This window comes from Chanos chanos, chromosome 8, assembly GCF_902362185.1.
Source record: "Chanos chanos chromosome 8, fChaCha1.1, whole genome shotgun sequence".
Taxonomy (NCBI): Eukaryota; Metazoa; Chordata; class Actinopteri; order Gonorynchiformes; family Chanidae; genus Chanos; species Chanos chanos.
This window is the reverse complement of record NC_044502.1, coordinates 45407700-45431979: the sequence shown is the minus strand read 5'-3', so window position 1 is coordinate 45431979 and position 24280 is coordinate 45407700. Positions and strand designations below refer to the sequence as shown.

Here is a 24280-nt window from a genome sequence, read left to right as displayed (position 1 = left end):
ATAAGTTAACTGCAATTCTCATTGGTTGTACTCAAACATACCAGCAGATGTCACTGTAGCACTGTGAAATTCTTGACACCATCCTGTTGTTCAAAGCGAGCGAGCTGTCTGAGGGTCCGATTGCCAGGGAAGTGTGAGAAACATGTAACAGTAATAGTAGGCCTTCACTGTATTCCAGATCTGGCAAAGTTCCGGGACAAGAAAAAAACTGAAAGGTTAAAGAAATTCATTTGATCGTCTTTTCGTATATTGCTATGTAATTTTAATTGTGCTATTTAGATGAATCATATAAAAAGCATATGTGATATATACTGGAACGCCATTAAATAACTTGGAAAAGGAAAGTGTAAATGGCACTTTTAGAAATGTCCATCTGTCAAAATGGAGGCTACATGACCCCTGACTGTTGATCATGCTGAATTAATATTGATAGACGGTCGAGTAGCGCCCCAGCGGCACGTGTGTTGTTTGCTGCGTTCTGCTGCGCTAAATTAAATTACTCTCCAGTAATAGCCTGACACGGTCCTTCGACCAGTTTTTACTTTTTGGTTAGATCTCTCGCTCTCTCTCTCTCTCTCTCTCTCTCCCTCCCTCTCTCTTGCTCCTTTTCCCCCACCGAGTGTATGTGTATATGCGCATAAATTACGATAATGATGTAAGATTAGTTGGGCAGCAATCACCATAAGTTTGTTTGTATGTGGACATTGTTATTCTGTTGGTGATTTATATGGAGTCACATTAGATTTGTTTACATAATTAGACCTGTAAAATTTAGACTGCATCTGTTAACATCTGTATACTGTCTGCCCACAGATAAATGTGCAGAAATGGGAGGCGACCAAAACAACTCAGACGATTACAGTGAATATGACTCCAGAGCCGATAAAGATGGAGGACTATGTGACAACTCCAGTGTGAGGGATTTTGGCCAAGTCTTCCTGCCTGCCCTGTATAGTTTGGTGTTTTTGGTTGGCGTCATTGGGAATGGGCTGGTGGTTTGTGTAATCGCCAAAAACCGTAAGGAGTGTACCATGGCTGACATGTGTCTCTTTAACCTTGCACTGTCAGACATCCTCTTTGTCCTGACGCTTCCTTTCTGGGCCCACTATGCAGCCGTGTCCTACTGGACGTTTGGTGACTTCATGTGTCGGGTAGTGACGGTGATGTATGCGCTCGGCTTCTACGGCAGCGTCTTCTCCATAATGATCATAACCATGCACCATTACGTGTCCATCGTCTGTACACGAGTGAAAAAAATCCCCCTTCGTTCATTCCGGGCGGCCGTGATTCTGATGGGATTCGTGTGGTTTCCCAGTTTCTGCGCCTCCTTACCCACCATCGTTTTCACGCGTGTGGAACACAATACGTGTGCGCCAGACTTTCCAGACGGTACAGTGTGGAAACAGTTCATGTATCTGGAGCAGAACATACTGGGCCTGATCCTTCCTCTCGCTTTGATGATCTTCTCATACTCTCAAGTGATCCCAGTTGTGTTACGCACGCGACTGTCAAAAAAGCGAAGAGCCGTCAAAATCGTTCTTTTAGTGGTCACCGTATATTTCATCTTTTGGGCCCCTTACAACGTCGTCATCTTCCTGCGCTATTTACAAACACTGGTCTATTTCTCTGGGTGCGACGAGATGGCTAACATTAACTTGGCAATGCAGTGGACCGAAACGATTACTTTCATTCACTGTTGCCTGAACCCGCTCATTTACACTTGGGTCAGTCAGAAATTTTCAAGACAGGTTCTGAGGATAATGAAGAAGTGGTTCCCCATCTGTTTCAGCTACGGAAAATGTCCTCAAATCAGCAGAGAACCATCAGAGAGGAGAAGCTCTGTCCACTCCAACTCCTCAGCAGTGAGCTCCCCCATGCTGCTGTAACCAGGCAGTGGGGTGAGCGTCGCTATGCACTTAATAAAAGTTACCAAGTGTTTGAGGTTTAAGTCAACGGTTGTATTGAGTAGTATTTAACATCTTAAAACATCTGCTGTCCAGCATGTTGTATGCACACAGTAATGTCATTCCATGGTTTAACTGAGCATGCATATGATGTGCAGGAATGGTACTTTTATATATGAATGTTCTGATGCAATGCAGATAATGCATGTTTGTTATTCTTAGAAGATTGTGCTGTTGCACCCCCCCCCCCCCCCCCCCCCCCATTCTAACTGCAAACAATGCAGATTTTTTTGTGAACATACAAACCACAGTGAACGTGAGATGGATTGTTTTTTTCACACTGTCTTTGACAGTTACAATGTGCTTTTTTTCCGGTCTCATACAATATTGTTTTTTTTTTTTTTCTTAAATCGGAAAGAAAGACGTCAATTTCACCAATGACTTTTAAATGTAAGCTAGGACAAAGTCTAGCTGTAGAGTAAACTGAAAATAAATAAATAAATAAATAAATAAATAAAACTGTTTTAGATTATGAATTTTGTCTCAGTTGCATTAAATTGATATTGTAGGGTGATGTTCGTTATTTTTCACTTTATTTAATCTTTTACTTCTGTTCCACTTTCTGTTGTGTATTGTCACAATGTATTTTTTTAATAAATCATTGCCTAAATTGTACCTTACTTCTGTTTTGCATCTAGAAAACTGAATAGTTTAGGGGTAGAAGGTTTGCATGTCCCCGCCTTTCCTAGAATTCATGGGTGGCTGTGGAAAAAGCCACACAGATACTGCAGTTTCACTGAAGCACTGGGGAAGTGAAAGAGCAAGTGTGAAGAGACGGAACTGCCTGTTCCACCAAGAAAAGACAGAGAGGCAGAGTGCAGAGCTGCACAAACATCTGTAATATGATGTGTCATCACAGAATGTGCTGTGCTGTGCTGTGTTGTGTCTTGTTGTGCTGTGCTGTGCTGTGCTGTGTTGTGTTGTGCGATGCAGTGCTGTGTTGTGTTGTGAAGCTGCTCCATGTGTTATGTGTGTTGTTGTCTTTAACAATAAACAAAGAAGGGTCTTCTCAAAAAGAGCAGTTGGAGGGTTTCACTTTAACATACAGACACATAACAAACTTTACACATATGAGGTCTAAGGTTCATACAGACACATAAACTTTAGACACATGAGGTCTAAGGTTCAGATTCAGTAAGTGACAGCATATATGAGTGAGTTGTCCATTGATCAGCACTCTGTCTGAGAGGGACAGGGACAGAGAGCATGTAAAAGGTCACTCTTCAAAGATGACTCACAGCTGATTACTGGAAAATTGGTACATCCAATTTTGGTACATTCAATATGGTACATCCTTAGGAAGCATGAATACAATATGGGTCTTCTAATTCCTTTAAAATACAGGGTCTTAAGAAGAACGGCCAGTGAATTTTTCCAAGATAAGTGTTTTGTGTCTCACATGTAGGCATTTTTGCTGATGTTCTAACCCTCTCCACTTATCTATATTTCAGTATTCCCCTGTCTTTGCTGAGTCATAACAAGTGTCATATTTCTCTTTCTCAAAACTGTTTTATCCGATGTCCATAGAATGTTTCTGTCCTCTCAAACAAGTACAATGTTCAGCCTGTTTTCAACTTTAGTTTCACAAATACTAAAGAAACCTAAGGAAACTATTATTTACTTTTGCCATGTTGTTGTTCGACCGTGACAAGCAGATAAGCAGAAGACAGTGATGATGATGATGATGATGATGATGGTATTGTTGTTCGCATTCACATTACACTATATCAGTATGGCACTATATCTCCTGTTAGCCCATCATTACGGCAGGTAAGAGTGACTTTTTTCATTGTAATCCACTGAAGGGGCAGGCAACATCACCGCGAGAGCTCAGATGAGTTAAATTTCACAACATCTTTGAGCCTTTCTTTTCTCTCATGTTTAATAACATTAAAGTATACAAGTACATATAAAGTATACAAGTACGTCAAAATGTTGCCTGTGAACTCCACACCAATAGACAGCAGATATCCAGAATTGGTGGAATCCCCTGACAAAGACGTGCGCAAACCTGTACAGTTAAAACAGTATCGTACTGGGAATGAGCAAATAGTTGTTTATTCAATTCACGCATGGAGCTGTTCCATCTTATTTCATTTGATACTAACTATTCAGTTCGTGCAGATTTCAAGTATCCAAATATTGATGATGAATATTGCAGAGGGTTTACACAGTTAATAGATCACCTTTCTGTTTTAATTGTAATGTTCAGAGAGAACAGTTAGATCTTTGTATGTGACAGGCCAGTTAAATCGATGGTGTGATCGTTTGTTTAGGGAGTTTGACCTACAGGTCATGCGCCTACCACATGAAGGTGCATGCTCAGTGGAGAGTAGCACCAAACAGTTTGAACCTACTGTAGGTGGCGAACTACCCCACAGAGAGTAATAATAGTAATCCATACCAGATATATCCTAATAGTTACCACCATACCTGCCTGAAAATAAACATAGGACTAAACTTCGTTCCCTGCTGTTGGAAATGCAGTTTTTTCCCCCCCTGTAGGCTAATACATAAGCAGGCATACATTTTAGCACAGTAGAGCTACAAATGTTGTATAGTCTACAGCCCTTTCACGCATCTTTATCAAGGGAACCCTTAGCCTAATAATTTCAATACTATTATGATGAGACAATATGGACCTAAGTCACTCAAAGCGATGTGGGCTTAGCCAACGTGATGCTGATAAAATAACGCTAGCATTAGCTAGTTAACGACTGCATTAGGGAACTATGCTAGCTACGAAAACAATGCCAAATAGCTTATGCTGTGCTATTTCATATTGATATATAGTGACCACTAGCAGTAGGAGATGGTCTTGCTTTATGATAGTGTTACGATTATGTTATCTTATCTTATTATCATCGACATTAATTGAATTAATCATCATCATCGTCAGCTACCCCCCCGCGAGTCCCTGTTAATCATGAAGCTACTCCATACTTACCACTTCAGTTACGCTCTCCTCCTGCTCCTGCTCACTCTGTCCCTCCTTGGCCTCCCTTGTAAGAGATGTGATTGGGCCCGCCCAGTGTCAGTATAAAATAAACCAATGGGTGCTTTATGGGTCCAAATTTGTTTTAAATTAAAAATCTCATAAATTACATCATATCGGCCCCAAGGTGCCAGATTACCAGTCCACCTCTGCTCCCATATATATTTGATATTTAAAATACAAGTAGTGAATCACCACTGGATAGCCAGTTTAACTAGGGATCAACTCATGACAGAAGTCCACATTTAGCCACAAATGCTACATCTCAGCACAAGCGTGTCAGACATCAAGGCTGACAGCTGTGTTCCCACACAGCGGTAAACCCCAGATTAGACCTGTTGTCCTCTGTGAAGAAAATCAAAACTGATACTTCGAGCACACACACACACACACATACACACACACACATACACGAAAAAAAGTCTTCAGTATGCAAATCCCTGATGTAGAGTTTACATTCCATTCCTGTTCACCTCTGTTATTTAGGGTAAATGAAGGCAGTGACAAACGTAAGTGTGTGTGGTGAGATGAACCTGTGGAGAAGGTTTCACACAGAGGTGTTAAGGTACTCTTTTCTCCGTAAAATGACATTATCGCATTGAGAGTCTGACTGGACCAAGCTGTGGGTTAATGGATGAATTTCAATCACGCTTTTCAAGTATTCGAATGACTGGGTCTGGTCCCAATACTCTTACACGACTCCTTTACTGTGTGGCTCTCTCTATTCAACTTACTAAAACTGTAACGGGACCAAATGTGTTAAAGCAAATACCAAACAAAACACCATGTGAATGGCTCACAGAGTCTTTCTTTGAAACACTCTTTTGCTCTAAGGGTTTTTTTTATTAGGTTAACTCCCTGTGTTTTACCCTTTTGCTTCCCATGAAAATGATTCAGTTTACTGCTTCTCCAGTTATGCACTGACAAATGCCACCCAGAACAATACAGAAATGAACAATTAAGGGTTTCCCCCACCATTCCTTCAAAAAAAACCCCAAAACAAATAAAAAAAAACCCAATGTTCTTGAAAAAATACTTTACAGTTGGGAGATATTACTGACAAAACACATTCAAAAGTATTTTCATTTGTTTACTTCTTTTTGATATGAATTGTTTTTAACGTTCTTTCTGTGACAGAACAAACAAAATCATGATCGACTTCAGCAGGACCAACGATTACAACGACACCAGCGATTACAACGGCACCATATACGATTACAACTACAGCACGAACTTCTGCATTTCCCTCAATCGCAGCGCCATTCCTACCATGTTGTACACCGTTTTTGCTCTAGGTTTGGTAGGCAACACCACCGTTTTGTGGGTCCTCATTAGGTTCCTTCAGTTGAAGAACATGACCGATGTCTGATGGCTGAACCTGGCACTTTCCGACCTGCTCGTGGTACTGTCCTTGTCTTTGTGGGCGCTCAGCTTCCAGGATTTCTACTTTGTCCGCAAGGTCAAATCTGGGATGTACCAGGTCAGCTTCTACAGCGGGATCCTCTTTGTGACTCTGATGAGCGTCGACCGTTACCTGGCCATTGTCCACGCCGTTGCTGCCATGCGAGCTCGGATGCGCCGGTACGGCGTCATGGCGAGCGTGGTCATCTGGATGGTGTAAATCTGTGCTGCTCTCCCTGAAATTTTATTCGCCAGAGAGATCGCAAACGGCGATACACGGTCCTGTGAAAGGGCTTATCCTCCAGAATCACACAAAACGTGGAAAAAATTCCGTAACATCAGTGAGAATATGGTTGGACTTTTCATCTCCCTGCCTGTAATGATATACTGCTACGTGAGGATCCTTCTGGTACTGTGCAGGGCCAAGAACTCGAAAAGGAGCCGAGCGATGAAACTGGTGTGTGGCATCGTGGGAGCTTTCATAGTATTTTGGGTGCCCTACAATGTGATGGTGTTTCAGAAATATCGAGTCATTCTAAAGTTTCCGAAAATGAAACTTCCAACACGCCTGTCGATTAATTAATAAAAATGACAGAACACACAGTTGAATAAATGAAAAAATGAGGTATTTGTGATGTTGACAGTGCACTGCCCACAGAAATACACTGGACTACCTCAGATGTGAAAGTTGACGAATGAATCAGCATCTCACATGAATTCAAGTTTCAAGTTCAAGTTTATTTAAAGCCCAATATCACTGTTTACAGTCTTAAAGGGCTTTACATGCCCACAGGATTACAACAGCCAGAGCAGGGCGGCACCCCCTGAATTAATCCTCATAACGGGCAAGAAAAAACTCCTCAAAAAACCCACATGCTAGGGAAAAAACAGGAGAAATCCTGAGAAGGACCACAGAGAGAGGAGACCCCGCCTTGGACAGCCTGGTGTGCAATAGGCGCCGACCCAGTGGGCAAATTGCAAACAACACAGCGATACTGAAAATGAAAGCACAACAAGTAGACAAAATAAAGAATAATAAAACAGCAGGGGAGCTCAGCTGGGGTAGGCGACACAGCCACAGACGCGCAGGAAGAAGACAAGCCACTAAGCCGCAGCAGCCGCCAGGACACACTAATGGGGGAGAGTGAGCCGCGAGTCAGCTCAGAGGCTAAACAAACGCTGTCTGGGGCGCGCGTCGTATCTACGATAATATAACTAGAACTAGCGCTACCTTTCTCCAGCTGACGGAATCAACGTCAGCGCATATTCAGACGCTCATTGTGTGACAAATGAGGTGACTATCGATGTGAACGAACAAGAATCTTTTGTATACTGTATATGTTCTCACATCAAGAGAGTGTAAGCCACACAGCATATTCTTCACAACTCATAATGTCACAAAAACTTCAGACTCACAGACACACGCAAAGGTTTCCCACATACACACAGACCCTGTGGAACTTTTTAAATTCACAAAACGCCCAATCAAAAGCAAAAGTGGCTCTAACTTCAGCTGTCCAAACAAAAACATGAACTGATGAGAAAAGATATATCATAAGATATAATGTTCCATAAATTCTTAAATTTTGCCCAATAATTCAAAAATATCTATTACATTTGTGTTTATTAATGTTATACTTCATATATATATGATTTAACAAACTGTTGACAGCCAGGGGGTGTGGGCTCACTACCCCTCAGTCTTGTGTCCTTTCCTCAAACTTTCTTTTCATGATCTATAACTACAAGAGTTTTTCCCAGCCACTGGTACCTAACGCACACTGAATGGCATTTCTCAGGATCAGAACCCTGTAAAGCTGTTTGGAGCTCTAACTGTATAAAAATGAACCGACTTGTTATTGGGTGACGGTGGCACCTGGACGTAAGCCTCCACAACTTATGCAGGTGCATGCAGTCCAATAAAGGCAGACCTTTCTATAAAACTGATGTATCTCCATTGATTCTATAATTTAAAACTGATGATCCAAATAAAAGGGGAACTAAATGAGAGTTAAACTTTTCAGGTGATTATTTAGTTAAGTGTACAGTAGTTAGCATTACATAACATATAGCCACATGTACCTAGCTCAAAATTAGCTTAGCAAAAATGTTTGACATTTGACATTATGTATTAATGTTTATTAATCCTAACAGAGACATAATTAATTATAAGTAGCTCTAAGACAATGTCAAATCAACTTTAGATGCATTGTAAAGACTTAGGATTCTTAAAAGGAGAGAGAGAGTTAGGAATTCAACTATTTATTTACAATGACAGCACGGAAATCAATTGGTACAATTTAGGTGTGGAATCCTGACAGGTACACTTCACCTCGAGGGTATCAGTATAACTCTAAGAGGGAAAACACAACGAGCATAAAGAACATTTTTGAATACACTACACTGTTAAGACAACAACATCGCCCTTGCACCTCCAGCAATTTGAGACCCGTTATATTTCACCATGCAACAATGCACTCACATCTGATGTCTGTGCCAAATTACATAGCAATAGTTATAAAGATTCGGGCTTAAAACCACAAAGCCATATAATAAGCCTGAACCCATTTGCTGAGGTATTGGCAAACAAACACCACATTTCTCATCTGAGGTATCCACTATTCCTTCAGAATTTACCATCACATATGTCCGAAGTTTATTCCAACCCAATTTCAAGGAAATCTGATGGACTTTCTAGGAGGAGTTTGAAAGAGTTTGTTAAACTCTTTCAAAAACTTTGTTAAAAGCGCTTAAATTCAAAAATGGCCAACCAATGTTCAACATTTCTGAAATGATGACAGTCATGCTCCCCCAAATGTAATGAATGTCAAAGTAACTGTGTCCTGACCACGAAGACTGTTCTCTCTTGTTTAGTGTTGCGTCTCAAGCAAATCAATTGCCCGCCATTACGTCCTCGTTTGACGTATCCATTATCCTTCACGATTCATCATCACTTATGTCGGGAGGTTATACTAACCAAATTTCAGGGGAATCCGATGAACTGTGTAGACGGAGTTCAAAAGAGTTCATGAAAATTGTGTGAAAATTTTATAGTTTAGCTTTTAAATTTGGCCCACGGCATCAGTTCTCAGTTAACAGCGTGTCGTAATGCCCGTAATGCCAGACAACTGCATCTGAGGTCTAATTCTGCACGACCGCACGAGCCCCTGCCCCTCCCTCCTCGACCTCCCCCGTCACAGCCACCGCAGTTACCCCATGCAAATCGAACGCCCTACGGAGCAGCATCCACGTCTCCCTGACCTGCCCTCTCTGGTGACGGTCAGGTACCGACAGTGTTTGCCCTACGCCTCGGCATCGTTTGTCACTGTTGTGAAATTAAACCACTATTAAAACATCTCAATACAGTCAGCCTAACTCAGGCAATAGCCCACCATTAAGTTTAATAACAAGTATTTTACCCCAAACTAGCATCGTCAGTGAAAACGAGTGAACTCCGGGTGGCTATTTCCTTTGTCAAGCAACTGAAAGAGATAAATATGTGTTACGTGGCTCATAATCAATACAATCATATTTGGATATCAGAGATGTTAGCTGACCTGTCACCCATCACAAGAAAATGTCTAAATAGGCCATATGATTCGTCCACTGTTTACATGCTCATACTGAATAGCAAAAGCTTTAAGATACAGCTTACCAATTCTTACTCCTGTGCAATAAAATTTACTTGCAATTGTAGGCAAGCCTACTAATTGTCATTTCAATACAATAGTCCAGGGCCTTGACAAGTTCAGATTAAAAAATTTAACTGTTCATCTAATTTTTTTGAAATCTTATTAGACTTCTAATGATAGGCCCAGCGTTTCAGCCAAACTTAGCATTCACACCAGTTTGCCTGACTTACATGTCTTTGGACTGTGGGAGGAAACCGGAACTCCTGGAGGAAACCCACGCGGACACGGGGAGAGCATGCAAACTCCACATAGAAAGGACCCTGGCCACCCGCCCACTGAGTTTGAATGTATGAAAAAATTTATAAAATTTATAGTGAAAAAGATACGTTTGGCGGTAATGATAGGCCAATTACGGAAATGATACTTAAAATTTCGGGAATGATACTAATGATACGGAGGGTGTTTGCACGAGAGGAGCAAGGCCCTATTGTTTTCGTGTCCAAATGGTTCTGTTAAATTTAAAAGGGTTAAAATTTGAAAAGAAACTTGCAAATTACTTGCATACATTCTTTTTGAGGACCTAGTCTAAGATTTCTGGTTTTAATCAATTTTCGAGAGAATATTTGGGGGATAATAGCAAAAGAGTCAATGTGGTGTAACTGTAAAAACTTTGTACCAAATAATTAAACTTGCTTAAAAAAGGTGAAATTCCCAGTGAAATGCCCTGTCAACTAGTTTGGCATAATCTTACATTAGAAGTATTTAATAGTAAATCAAGGTAATGGAACAGCATTGGTCTGAGCATTATAATTAATTTGGGGAGTCATGTCAGTGTCTGTCAGGCGTGCCTCTTGGATGCTTCGCCCAGATTTTTGGCAAAACGCTGAAACATGTTGCTGAGGAGGTGACAGGTAGTGGCTCTGGGATGGCATCCTTGACGTCGTTCCTGTAGTACCAGACCTTTCCTCCTGGAAACCTTACTGAGGAGACTTAGAATCGATTCATACCAGCACAGTTCATTGTATCCACCTGGTACTGGTCAGCTACAGTCTGGTTAAAGAATAAAGTGAATTGCATGAACATGGACCTGGTCCTTTAGCCTCACACAGCCGGTCTACATGACGCGAGCTAAGATTTCATTATAAAATGTCGTCTGGAAAACGACCTGTTAAAGATAGATGTTTAACAAGTGAGGGACTGTGAAATTAAATGTTTTTGTTTTATTTATACTCTTATGTTCCTCACAAGGGACAGAATGTGTATTCTTGGGTACTAATGTAAAACCTCTCACACAAACCTTAGAAACTGGTTGCATATTTTATTTTCATTGCCATGTCTCATACTTCAAGTCTCATGACAATTCTATTGTTGACATGGTGAAATTTCATTGTGTCTGGGATGGGTTTTAGAGATGGAGGGTCCATTTCAGTGCTTTTGGCAATGTCATCCTCATTGAAGAGTCTTTTAAAGAGTCTCACTGATGTCTGTGTCTTCAGCTGCTCATACATGCTGTCTACATCGGGGATATTTGTGCCATAGGCTGTTATTCGATCAGCAAGATTCTTCCACGCACTTCCTACTTCATCAGGAGCCCCCTTAACATGTGACGCTTCAGTGAAGTTCCATGTAACATGTTTAAATCCTCTCATGAAGGGGACAGTGGAGGCCAGGTAGAAGTTGTTTCTGTTCCTACGCTGAGATGTTGGGCCGTCGGAAACAAAGGGCAGTTCTGCTACAGAAGGGTAATTCTCCTTGGTATGTTTCAGCACTGGCTCCAGCTGAGGCCATGTAGCCAGTGCATCATGTTTCAGGCGTGAAGACAGTGAAGAGAAGAACTCAAACCTTTCCTCAGAAAGGTAAATCACGCCAGTGTGTAGTGTGACCTGCTGGTGTGATCCCCAAAATGGAAGTCCTGCACTTGTCTGCTATATTTACAGGTGTAATTTTCACTGTAGTCAGTGTGTACCACATCTCCAGCTGAAGAGAAGTTGCACTTCAGCCCCTGAATTCTCTCTGATTGGTGCCTGATGTTGTAAATGTGGACACAAAAATCAGGGAGAGATGACCTGGTCACTTCCACGGATTTCTCAGTGGTACGGGTCTTCTTCTCCAGGGCAGTAATTCGTGCTTCACAGTCCACTGAGGTGCCTTGTGTTTTTTTGGGGTTTTTTTTGAGATTTGAGTGGTGCAGTTGACCCATTCATCATAACCTATAATGATCTATATTTGCCTGGAACATCTTCTCTCTGCAGTTATCATACTATCCATACATACACCTCATACTTGCCCTGTCACATACAGTTTCTGCAACCAACTCAGACGTGCACGGCGTCAATGGGACACCTGCCTGATACAGCCTATTGACTTTGTGACCAAAGTTTTCATGTGGCTTGCAGGTACATGTCTCTCTGTCTGTCACCTTTGGCCTGGTGATCCAGAAGGGCCACAGCCTGCAAAAACTGAGACAGCAAAATCTTGCGTCTTGTGATTTTCAGTCAGGAATGTGATCCAGACGTTCCATGGTGTCATTAAGGAACGTCCTCCTAAAAATCTGCCCTTTGGTAGACACGTCATCATGATGTAAAAACCTCCTTTTAAGACTTTCCATCAGATTACGCTAGCTGTGTTGTGGCCACCTTCTTTTCCTCTCTTTGCCTTTTATTTTTCTGTCTTCACTCACTCAGGAGTGCAAATCCTGTCTCACCTTTTCTCACAGCCTCTTCTCTCTCTTTCTTAAGTTTTTCCATTTCAACACATTTTTTTTTTTCAGAATAATCTCTGCATTTCTTAACTCTGCATTTCTTAACTTGGCACGCAATGTTGAAATGTTGCGGGTTTTCTTGGGGTTTTTTTTTTTTTGTGAGTGCACTGGTGAATCTTTGGAGGAATGGGGATGTGGTTCATCAGCAGGGTGTTGTTCATTAAATGAGTGAGGTTTTCCCACTGCCTTTTCTTTCTTAAATGCTCTTTTTGGTTCATCTCTGCTGCTGGTTTAAGGTTTCCATTTTGTTTTCTTCTTTGATATCTGAAATTAGTGTAAACATTACAACATTATTACATAATATAATATTCCATGGTTATTACTATGTTGTTACTAGTGTTGTTCTTATTAATGCTATTTATTTATTTATTTATTCATTCAACAGGGACAATGGACAGTTAGTAACTGCCCCAGAATTAGCTAGAAAGCTAAATTTCATCTGCAGTCCCTGGGCAGGCAATACAAAACATGCAGGTTTTACAGAATATTTACAGCAGAGTTACAATTGCAGTGTCCAATACATAAACATTATAAAATGCAACACATAAGAAGCGCACTAAGCTTGGCATGATTGGTATTTGCACTTCCTACTTCATCAGGATCTCCCTTGCCATGTGACACTTCAGTGAAGTTCCATGTAACATGCTGTTTAAATCCTCTCATGAAGGGGACAGTGGAGGCCGGGTAGAAGTTGTTTCTGTTCCTACACTGAGATGTTGGGCCGTCACTGTACACTGTGTTGTTTTTGCTTTACATATCCTGAACCCTTCTCTCAGTCTAAAAGGATGTTAGATGGAAGTTTGTGATCATATATTAAAACATGATCCATACACATTCATCAGCGTACTCTTCAGGTTTTACAGTCAGAGGTTAGGAGGACACTGCTGTGGAATGCATATCTCCTTGACTGTTACTGGTATCATTGGTATTGTCATCTCCTTGTCCTATTACTGGTAACCAAAGGGCAGTCATTCTACTGTACCTCTCTCTGTTTCCTTTTTTTCTGTACTCCTCTAAAAGTTCAAGTTTGTTGTATACCTTCTCTCAGTCACAAACCACACCCACTGACGAACTGATCGAGTCTTTGGCTCTCAGCTTGAAGGGGGCTGAGAGCGTTGAGTCACTGCACAGAAACTGAAATTAAGGCAGTAAGTTCAGTGGGCGTGGTCTGTGACTGACATTTTGGGCGGAAGTAACAAACATTCCTTGCTGTAAACTATAAATCGAAGAAACAAAAATTGTTTGCTGTAAACGATAAATGTCACTCGAGTTTATCAAATCAACTGACAATTTATCATTTTATTTTTCAGCTCACATACTTTTTACCCCTCTATTTTTCCATTCACATGCATTTTCATCACCTTCATTTTTATCAGTTAATTTTTGTTTCTTCCACCCCTGATATGAAATCACCACCTATGTGTACCAGATGTGGCTTCACTCATGATCATTTCCAAGTAAACTGGGGCATGATTACTGATATGGATAGATCCTGTACTGTATGCAATCACTTGTCCTATGATCTGCAGTGATAGAAGAAAAAAGGAAATTTGAGAATAGGAACTGTGTGCATTAGAGTAGAATGTGAGATCCCTGGCCAATGGGTTCAAAAGTCTCCATACATCTATCAGATTAATATCATCTACCATTTAACTAGTGAGGCACTTACACTTGTTTTTCTATATGTGTCTATATGTACAACAGTTAAAGTCACCACCCAGCACTGTTAGAGAGCATTTGGATTCCTCCAGGTGTGCTGCTACCCTCGTCCAAAATGAAGGGTGGTGGTGGATTAGGGACATATATATGTTCATCATAGTGACATATACACCATAAATTGTACCATGGACAAAGGATGTATCTGCCCTCAGGGTCCTTTTAACATGTGCTAAGTACAGATGGAGTGGCCCTTTGTATCAAAATATCCACTCCTCTGCTGTTAGAGGAAAATGATGAACAAAAAGCCTGGTCCTACTCAATCTCACTTAGGTTTCATGTGCTCTTTATCCACCAACTGGGCTTCTTGTAGAAAATCAATCTGTTCCTTGTCTTTCTTGAGAAAGCTTAATATTTTCCTCTGCTTTATTGGATGATGAATCCTTTTTACATTAAATGTGCAGAACTTAATGCAATATACGACACATTGTCCTTCCAGCGGCGCTCTGGACATCTGTATTATCTGACCTTAGCCAACTCGGTTCTGGTGCTCCTACTCTCTCCGCATCAAGTGGCCCTCCACCGTCGGTGAGATTGTTTTTATTTTAAATTGTTGTGATGTGTTTTGTGAACAGGGGGTATATAGATATTAACTAGATTTAAGTGCATAACAGAACAAACAGTAGCTTACCTCGTCGCCATCTTCAGTCTTTACCCCCTCAGGTGCATCATGTCCAGCTGTCTGTGAACCTGCTGGTACTGGTATGGACCCTCCTGTACTGTCTGCCACACAGCAGGAGCATGGAAAGTCTGTGAGTGGGACGGCTGGGGTCAGCGAGGATCCACTGTGCCTTCCTCCTGCAGCGTTAGTTGTAGACACCCTGGAATGGCGGGCAGCTCAGTCCTGGTGAAGCGCTGAGCTGATCTGACCACTCTCTGAAGAAGAGCTTTGCAGTCGAGGGTGGTGCAGCTGCCATACCAGGCCGTGATGCTGCCAGTTAGAAAACTCTCTATGGTACAGCTATAGAAGTTGGTGAGTATCCTGGGATCCTTGCCGAAACTCCTTAGTTGCCAGAGGAAGAAGAGCCGCTGTCTCGCTGCCTTCACGACCACTCCATGGTGTGACCAACTTAGATCCTCGCTGATGTGAATCCCCAGGAATCTGAAGCAGCTGACCCTCTCCACTGCTGTTCCCTCGATGTGGATGGGGGCATGCCCCCCTCTCTGCAGCCTCCTGTAATCCACGATCAGCCCCTTGGTCTTATTGACGTTGAGCAGGAGATTGTTGTCTTGACACCATGATGTCAGGGCTCTCACCTCAGCCCTGTATGTAGACTCATCACCGTCAGTGATGCAGACGATGATGGTGGTGTCACCTGCAAAATTATTGGAGCTGTGTGTGGCCGTGGTTGAACAGGGAGAACAGCAAGGGGCTGAGCACACATCCCTGGGGGGCACCAGTACTGAGTGTCAGCGTGGAGGAGGTGACGCTGCCGATCTGCACCGGCAATCAGATTGAACGACTGATTTTACCTACAGATGAATCAGCAGCCTGCATGTGTGTGAACAGAGCAGAGAGAGAGAGATATGGATGAGAATGTTTAGCAACTGCTGGCTTTTAATAACCACAATCAGCAAGTGCTTTTGCAGCCCTGGTGGGGCCTGGTTACATAAAGGAAAAGAGGCGACAGCTGAAAGATCACAAAGCATGCTAACACTGCAAAACTGTACCTTCAAGAACTAGAACCTTCAATGAGACATGAAACCAGTGGCTGCGAAGGGTTTTTGACTCATTCACAAAAGGGACTGGCAAAACAACACAAGGGTCTAGATAGAATGAACTACACATGAACTGATGATGTTTGTTTTTCTTTTAATATTGTTATTCATTTCATTTATGTGAACTAGTGCCCACTGAATTTAAAAAAACAGTTCAAACCTCCTTCAAGTCTCAGCTGACAGCATAACCCCCATACCCCCTTCAGTGCAACTGTGTTTGATGAAATGGAGGGTATACACACTGCACTGACAACAGGGGCTTGCGCATTATTATATTTTAACAGTTTAAACTTTTAATAACAAATGCCAAATCTTCCACTTTAAACAATACAGCAATTTTATATCGTCTCATCTTTTACCTCCTAAGCATTGCTTATGCTAAAATGAATTAACAAAACGGGGCTCCGTTCAAACCAGATGTCATCTTGAAACAATTTTTCAAAATCAAGTGCGCTGCCTAAAAGACATAAAGTATCGTTGTATAAGACCCGAGAAAGGCGATAATTATTCATCTGAAAACCAGCGAATTATACTTCTATTCTGAATCAGAGTCGGTGCATTCATTTCTGATTTAAGGGCAGTGACACAAACGAAGTAAACTTCTTTCTTTGGACGGTTAACAGTTAATAGTATTTTTTCTTGCGGACAGTGGAAACGTTAGTGCTGTACGGTTTGATGAGACAGTCTATTCTTCTTTCTTACCCTGTACGTGGTTTAGTAGATGAGTTGGCTCCGAGTTCCATAGCTAAGCGGCGACGCTGTCCGCAGTTATATCCACTTTTAAATGTCGCCCGCCTTATTTCTATGCCGTCCAAACAAGGACAATGGAATTCTCTTCAACCCCATTGAATATGAAGCGACCTGGAAAAACTGTGCCAATAATATGACCTTTTTAGAAAACTCTCATTACACCTCTGCGGCGGGCAAAACGATCACCAATGCATATAACGGCTCCCGATTAAATTAAACTAATTAGAGGACTTCTGAATTAGAGAACTTCGTGGAATACACTTGCTTTCAATCGCAGTTTAATAGATTATTTCAAGTTACTTGAAATCGTTAACTCGAGAGGGGCTGAAGTTTAATCAGTTTCCCAGGAAACTTGGAACAATGCGCGATTCCGAAATGACACTGTTCACACTACACACTTGTCGCTTCCAGACCTGTCTACTGTCAACAGCTGTAGCCACCGACAACCAGTTGAGGTTGCAGGAACAAAGTAGCCAGTGTACATTTCTCTGAAGAGCTAAAATGTAGTGTTATGAAATCATGCAGAGTACTTACATCAGTTAAAATATAGATGCGTATTCTTTTCATTCTTTTAACCCTTAGAGCGACGAGGTCCTTTAGTAGACCGACAGGAGGTTTCATATAATCCGTCTACCGTTGCTCCTTCGTGGGTCTTAGTATAGTCTGAACCCGCCTTCCTTCTTCGGCAGTACTGTGTCAATCAGACTCGTAGAGAATTCTCAACCATCAGCACCGGCCTGCGAATAAAGGGAAATGCCAGCCGGGCAGGAGGAGAGCCTGACAATAATACAATCAAAGTACTTACTTTCATTGCTTCAAAATGCCCAAAATTCATATATTCTTAAATATATCTCACTGTTTTATTCAAACCGAGTAGTTACTTCCTAAAACAAGATGAACTCTTGCTTTCCAGTTGTGTCCCTTTTTGGTAATAAGTATAACCATCTTCTGTCAATCCAGTGCACTCTCACTGAAATAATTATCAGTCTTATGTCGGGTTATTGAAGAGGTATTACTCAAATGATTGTTCAAAAACCGTTCCCAGCATCCTTTCTCTTTATTATTCAACAGCTCTCCATTTGATTCGCTACCACATTGCACAGTCATATGCTTACAACCAAGTCTGTAGCAAAGCTTTTAATTACCTGGAATTGTGTTAACCTTTGCTCTCTTCGAAATCTAAAGACCTGAAAACCCATTTACAGAGCCATTAGTCACTACTTCTGGAGCATCAAAATATAAGAAATTATTTGGACGCATTCCTGTCTGAAGCACGAGTCTACTGTTGAATTGCTGACACAAGGGGGCGCAATGTGTCTTTCTATACCAGCTGTTCTTGAATGTATTTGATAAACGGAGGCCCATAGGAATATTTAATTTTGCATTTACAAGGTCGGTGGACATGGTAAACGTACGCGTAGAATCATTTTTGTACTCTTTTGTGTATATTTAGAGTATTTTCATGTATGCATGAAAATGTCAAATTCACTTTTCAGCATGCTGCGATTTTTAAAAAGTTTCCTGTACAACGTTATATGTAACCGAACAATGTAGCAAATGTATAGTGTTGATATGTTTTTATGTATTTCTTTCTTTCTTTATTTATGTACTTATTTATTTGTCAAAGAACGTTGACTGAGATCACGTACGCCAAACAAACCCGTTAATTTCCTCAGTATTATGGAGTAGCCTATTTTTCAAAACATCTAGAGAGAGTTCCTTGCGGCTTATTGTCTGTACCCTGTTGCGTTAATATAATAAAAATATTGTCAGTTATGATTGTTTAAAAAATATTGTTAATATAAAAAAGAGAAGAAAAAAGAAGAAAAGCTAACAAGAGTTCACAGATGTTCTGGGAGAGATTGTAAACCAGGACACCAGTTATCAACGACAATATTATGAATTTCAGTCATTCAGAGAAGCCATGTACCGTTTTGTTTTTTAATTCAGAGATTTGTAATTTTTTTTGTTTTGTTTTGTTTTGTTTTGTTTTGTTTTTTTCAAGAGCTGGGATTATTTGATGTCAATATTCACACACTGAGCTGTCAGTATTTTAAGTCCCTCCTCCGTAAGAAGGAAGTTACAGAATTATCAAAAGCCGTGCCATATGTCACTTTATCGACAGTTACCATAGACTGCAGCCCAGAGGGACCTCGCCAGACAAATTCAGAAGCTGCACGGTAGTAAGTGCTTTTATTGAGAGATTTTACATACATGTGCTATTCTAAGTAAAAAATTACATTTTATCATTACATTTCAATCATTATATATTACGTTGAATTTTATTCTTGAATCCCTTGCATTGATTATAATTTAAAAGAAAAAAAACTAATATTTGTGATATTACACATGAGAGAAAGTTGTCTGTAAGAATACTATAATGAACTTCAAAAAGTGAACTTGAAAAGGTTGAGCTGCGGTAATGGAATTTATTGCATCTTAAAACATTTTGAAAAAAACTGTAAAAGCCACATGAATGCTCGTGCAAAATTTTATATAATCCATTAGAACATTTGTAAACTGACATTTGCGGGAAAAGTTATTTTAATGCGATTGGTACAATGGAAAAACTTAACTGCAATTCACATTGGCTGTACTCAAGTATACCAGCAGATGTCGCTGTAGCATTGTGAAATGATTATGACACCACCCTGTTGTCTAAAGTGAACGAACTGTTTTAGGCCCTGCTTACACCTTGCATTAAGATCCGATTGTGGTGATCCGATCAAACGTGGACAGCTCTAAGTACGTCTGTTTACACCTGGCTTTAGAATCCGGGTCTCGAGTGACCACTTGAAATCGGATCGCACTTCTCAGCGCTATATGCAAATAAGCACGTAAATCATTTCCAACAGGTTACCTCTTTCACTGAATTTCAGTTTTGCTTTTTTTGACTGGAGATAGTGCTTATGACATTTGAGATGTCAGACAAATCTGGTGACCAGTGATCGCTGTTTTAGGACATTAAGGCACGTTAAGCTTTTTCCTTATAATGGGCGTTAAAGGAGAGGAAAACGCTTAACGTGAGATAACGACCACACTTCATGGATTTAGATTTTGATTTCTGACAGAGGAGGCGTTTCTGACAAGCGATGTCCGAGAGAAATTTGGTGATCATTGATCGCAGTTTTGGACCATTAAACCACCTTAAGGTTTTTCACGTTAAACGTTGTTGTTTTGAATCGGCGGGAGGCATCACTGCACTTCTCGTGCCTAGTCTGTGGAAAAGAAAGAAGAAGAAGAAGAAGAGGAGGAAGAAGAAGAAATCAAAACAATATCCATTTTGGCTGTTTTTGCCTGCTGTCGCACTTAAATATGACGACGTTGGCGAGCAAATGTGTACGCGAATGAGTTCACTTCCGCGTAAACAGAGGTTGAGGTGTGGTTGAGTTCGCATTCGCGTTTACACTGCTATAAGAATGTGGTCATATGCGGTCCAGACCACCTCCGAATGTGGTCTGAATGATCAGATCTCCATGGACCTCAATGCGCATTGGATGCGTTTACACTTGTACTTTTGAGCTGTCAACCTGTGACCGGATCACCAAAATTGGATCTTAATGCAAGGTGTTAGGAAAGGTGCAAGGGAAACATGTAACATTAGTACAGTATATTCCGGATCTTGTAAAGTTCCGAGACAAAAAAAAAATTAAAAGTAAAAAAAAATTCATTTGTCTTTTCATGTAGTGCTATGTACTTTTATTTTTGTTATGAATCATATGAATCATAGGCCTATAAAAAGTATATGTGATATATCCTGGAATTTCATTAAATATCTTGGAAAAGGGAAGCGTAATGGAAACTTTTAAAAATGTCATCTGTTAAAACGGAGGCTATATGATCCCTGACTGTTGATCATGCTGAATTAATATTGATAGACGATCGTGAAGAGTTCTGTTATGTAATTAAATCACTCTACAGTAATAACCTGGGGCGGTCGTTTGACCATCGTTATAAGTAACGCGCAATTTTTAAATTAGATTTCTCCTTTTTTTTTACCGGTTTCATGTGTGTAAAAGCATAAATTATAATAATGATGTAAGATAAGTTGGGCAGCAATCACTCTAAGTTTATTTGTATGTGGCACTGTAAACAGAATTCATTGTTATCCTATTGGTTATTGATATCGGGTCACTTCAGTGTTGTCTGCATAATTGGACGTGCAGCATTTAGACCATGCACTGTTAACATACGTATACTGTCTCCCAACAGATAAATGTGCAGAAATGGCAGACCACACAAATGACAGCTTCGATTACAATGAGGCGGACTACAGTGAATATTATAACTACTCATCAGTCGATTTCGATGGAGGACTATGTGACAACTCCAGTGTGAGGGATTTTGGCCAAGTCTTTCTGCCTGCCCTGTATAGTTTGGTGTTTTTGGCTGGCATCACTGGGAATGGGCTGGTGGTTTGTGTAATCGCCAAAAAATCAAACGGCTGTACCATGGCTGACATGTGTCTCTTTAACCTTGCACTGTCAGACATCCTCTTTGTCCTGACGCTTCCTTTCTGGGCCCACTATGCAGCCGTGTCCCACTGGACGTTCGGTGACTTCATGTGTCGGGTAGTGACGGTGATGTATACGCTCGGTTTCTACAGCAGCGTCTTCTCCATAATGATCATAACCATAGACCATTACGTGTCCATAGTCTGCACACGCGTGATCAAAAGAATCTCTCTTCGTTCGTTCCGGGCAGCCGCGATTCTGTTAGGATCCGTGTGGTTTCCCAGTTTCTGCGCCTCCTTACCCACCATCGTTCTCACGCGTGTGCAAAACAATACGTGTGCGCCAGACTTTCCAGACGGTACGGTGTGGAAACAGTTCATGTATCTGCAGCATAACATACTGGGCCTGATCCTTCCTCTCGCTTTGATGATCTTCTCATACTCTCAAGTGATCGCAGTGGTGTTCCGCACGAAGCTGTCAAAAAAGCGAAGAGCCGTCAAAATCATTCTGATAGTGGTCACCGTATATTTCATCTTTTGGGTCCCTTACAACGTTGTTATCTTCCTGCGCTATTTACAAACACTGGACTATTTCACTGCGTGCGACGAGATGGCTAACATTGACTTGGCAATGCAGTGGACCGAAACGATTACTTTCATTCACTGTTGCCTGAACCCGCTCATCTACACTTTGGTCAGTCAGAAATTTTCAAGACAGGTTCTTGGGATATTGAAGAAGTGGTTCCCCATCTGTTTCAGCTACGGAAAATGTCCCCAAATCAGCAGAGAACGGTCAGAGAGGAGAAGCTCTGTCCACTCCAACTCCTCAGGAGTGACCACCCTGCTGCTCTAACCAGGTGGTGGGCTGAAAGTTGCTATGCACTTAATAAAAGCTACAAAGAGTTTAAAGTTTAACAGAGCAGCTGCATTGAATAGTATTTAGCTTAAAACATCTGCTGTCCAGCATGTTGTATGCACACTGTAATGTCATTCCATGGTTTAACTGAGCATGCATATGATGTGCAGGAATGGTACTTTTATATATGAATGTTCTGATGCAATATAGATAATGCATATTTGTTATCCTTAGAAGATTGTGCTGTTGCACCCCCCCCCCCCCCCCCCCCCCCCCACACACACACACACACTTTCTAACTGCAAACAATGCAAATTTTTTGTGAGCATACAAACCACGTTTTTGTTTTTTTTTCACACTGTCTTTGACAGTTACAATGTGCTTTTTTCCTGTCTCATACAAAATTGTTTTTTTTTTTTTTTAAATCAGAAAGAAAGCTGTCAATTTCACCAATGACTTTTAAATGTAAGCTAGGACAAAGTCTAGGTGTGGAGTAAGCCAAAATTAAATAAATAAATCAAACTGTTTTAGATTATGAATTTTGTCCCAGTTGCATTAAGTTGATATTGTAGAGTGATGTTTGTTATTTTTCACTTTATTTAATCCTTTACTTCTGTTCCACTTTCCATCGTTTATTGTCATGACATATTTTTTAATAAATCATTGCCTCCATTGTACCTTACTTCTGTTTTGCATCTAGAAAACTGAATAGTTTAGGGGTAGAAGGTTTGCATGTCCCCGCCTTTCCTAGAATTCATGGGTGGCTGTGGAAAAAGCCACACAGACACTGCAGTCTCACTTAAGCACTGGGGAAGTGAAAGAGCAAGTGTGAAGAGACGGAACTGCCTGTTCCACCAAGAAAAGACAGAGAGGCAGAGTGCAGAGCTGCACAAACATCTGTAATCTGACGCGTGATCACAGACTGTGCTGTGCTTTGTTGTGTTGAGCTGTGGTGTGCTGTGCTGTGTTGTATTGTGTTGTATTGTGTTGTGTTGTGTTGTTTTGTGTTGTGTTGTGCTGTGTTATTCTGTGTCTTGTTGTGCTGTGTTGTGTTGTGAAGCTGCTCCATGTGTTATGTGTATTGTTGTCTTTAAATAAAGAAAGAAGACTCTTCACAAAAAGAGCAGTTGCAGGGTTTCACTTTAACATACAGACACATAACAAACTTTTCACACATGAGGTCTAAGGTTCATACAGACATATAACAAACTTTACACACATGAGGTCTAAGGTTCATACAGACACATAACAAACTTTACACACATGAGGTCTAAGGTTCATACAGACACATGACAAACTTTAGACACATGAGGTCTGAGGTTCATACAGACACATAAACTTTAGACACATGAGGTCTGAGGTTCATACAGACACATAAACTTTAGACACATGAGGTCTAAGGTTCAGATTCAGTAAGTGACAGCATAGATCAGTGAGTTGTCCATTGATCAGCACTCTGTCTGAGAGGGACAGGGACAGAGAGCATGTAAAAGGTCACTCTTCAAAGATGACTCACAGCTGATTACTGGAAAATTCTGAGTTTATTCGCAATCACTGATGTGTCTGGTCTTGTTCTGAGTTTTGTTTTGTCTTTTATTTTATTTATTTATTTTGTAAAACCCCAATCTTTTAAGCATGCTTGAAACTATTTTGAAATCATTCATAGTCTAGATCTTCGTGACATAGACTGACATCCTGTGAAAGAAACCTATGGCTATTTATGGCACATCCTTAATTGACATGAATACAATATGGGTCTTCTAATTCCTTTAAAATACAGGGTCTTAAGAAGAATGGCCAGTGAATTTTTCCAAGAGAAGTGTTTTGTGTCTCACATGTAGGCATTTCTTCTGTAGTTCTACCCCTCTCCACCCCCCCCCCTTTCTCTCTCTCTGTAGACTTATCTATATTTCAGTATTCCCCTGTCTTTGCTGAGTCATAACAAGTGTCATATTTCTCTTCAGAGATATTTGATATTTGAGTCACTCATTCTCAAAACTGTTTTATCTGATGTCCAGAGAATGTTTCTATCC

At 40.9% G+C, this 24280-nt stretch overlaps 2 protein-coding genes and 1 pseudogene across 2 annotated transcripts; all 3 read left to right on the top strand.

The window, feature by feature from the left end:
- Nucleotides 1–827: 827 nt before the first annotated feature.
- On the top strand, nucleotides 828–1886 carry ccr2 (chemokine (C-C motif) receptor 2). The gene has a single exon (XM_030783251.1). The coding sequence runs from the start codon at nucleotides 828–830 to the stop codon at nucleotides 1884–1886; it is 1059 nt and encodes a 352-aa protein (XP_030639111.1).
- Nucleotides 1887–6109: 4223 nt separating this feature from the next.
- On the top strand, nucleotides 6110–6943 carry LOC115819749 (C-C chemokine receptor type 4-like; annotated as a pseudogene).
- A 14221-nt stretch (nucleotides 6944–21164) lies between these two features.
- Nucleotides 21165–22244, top strand: LOC115819748 (C-C chemokine receptor type 5-like). The gene has a single exon (XM_030783250.1). It carries the CDS (start codon nucleotides 21165–21167, stop codon nucleotides 22242–22244), a length of 1080 nt encoding a protein of 359 aa, XP_030639110.1.
- Nucleotides 22245–24280: the final 2036 nt, after the last annotated feature.

Coding starts and splice junctions, on each gene's coding strand:
- ccr2 (XM_030783251.1), top strand. CDS start 828: ATGGGAGGCGACCAAAACAACTCAGACGATTACAGTGAATATGACTCC.
- LOC115819748 (XM_030783250.1), top strand. CDS start 21,165: ATGGCAGACCACACAAATGACAGCTTCGATTACAATGAGGCGGACTAC.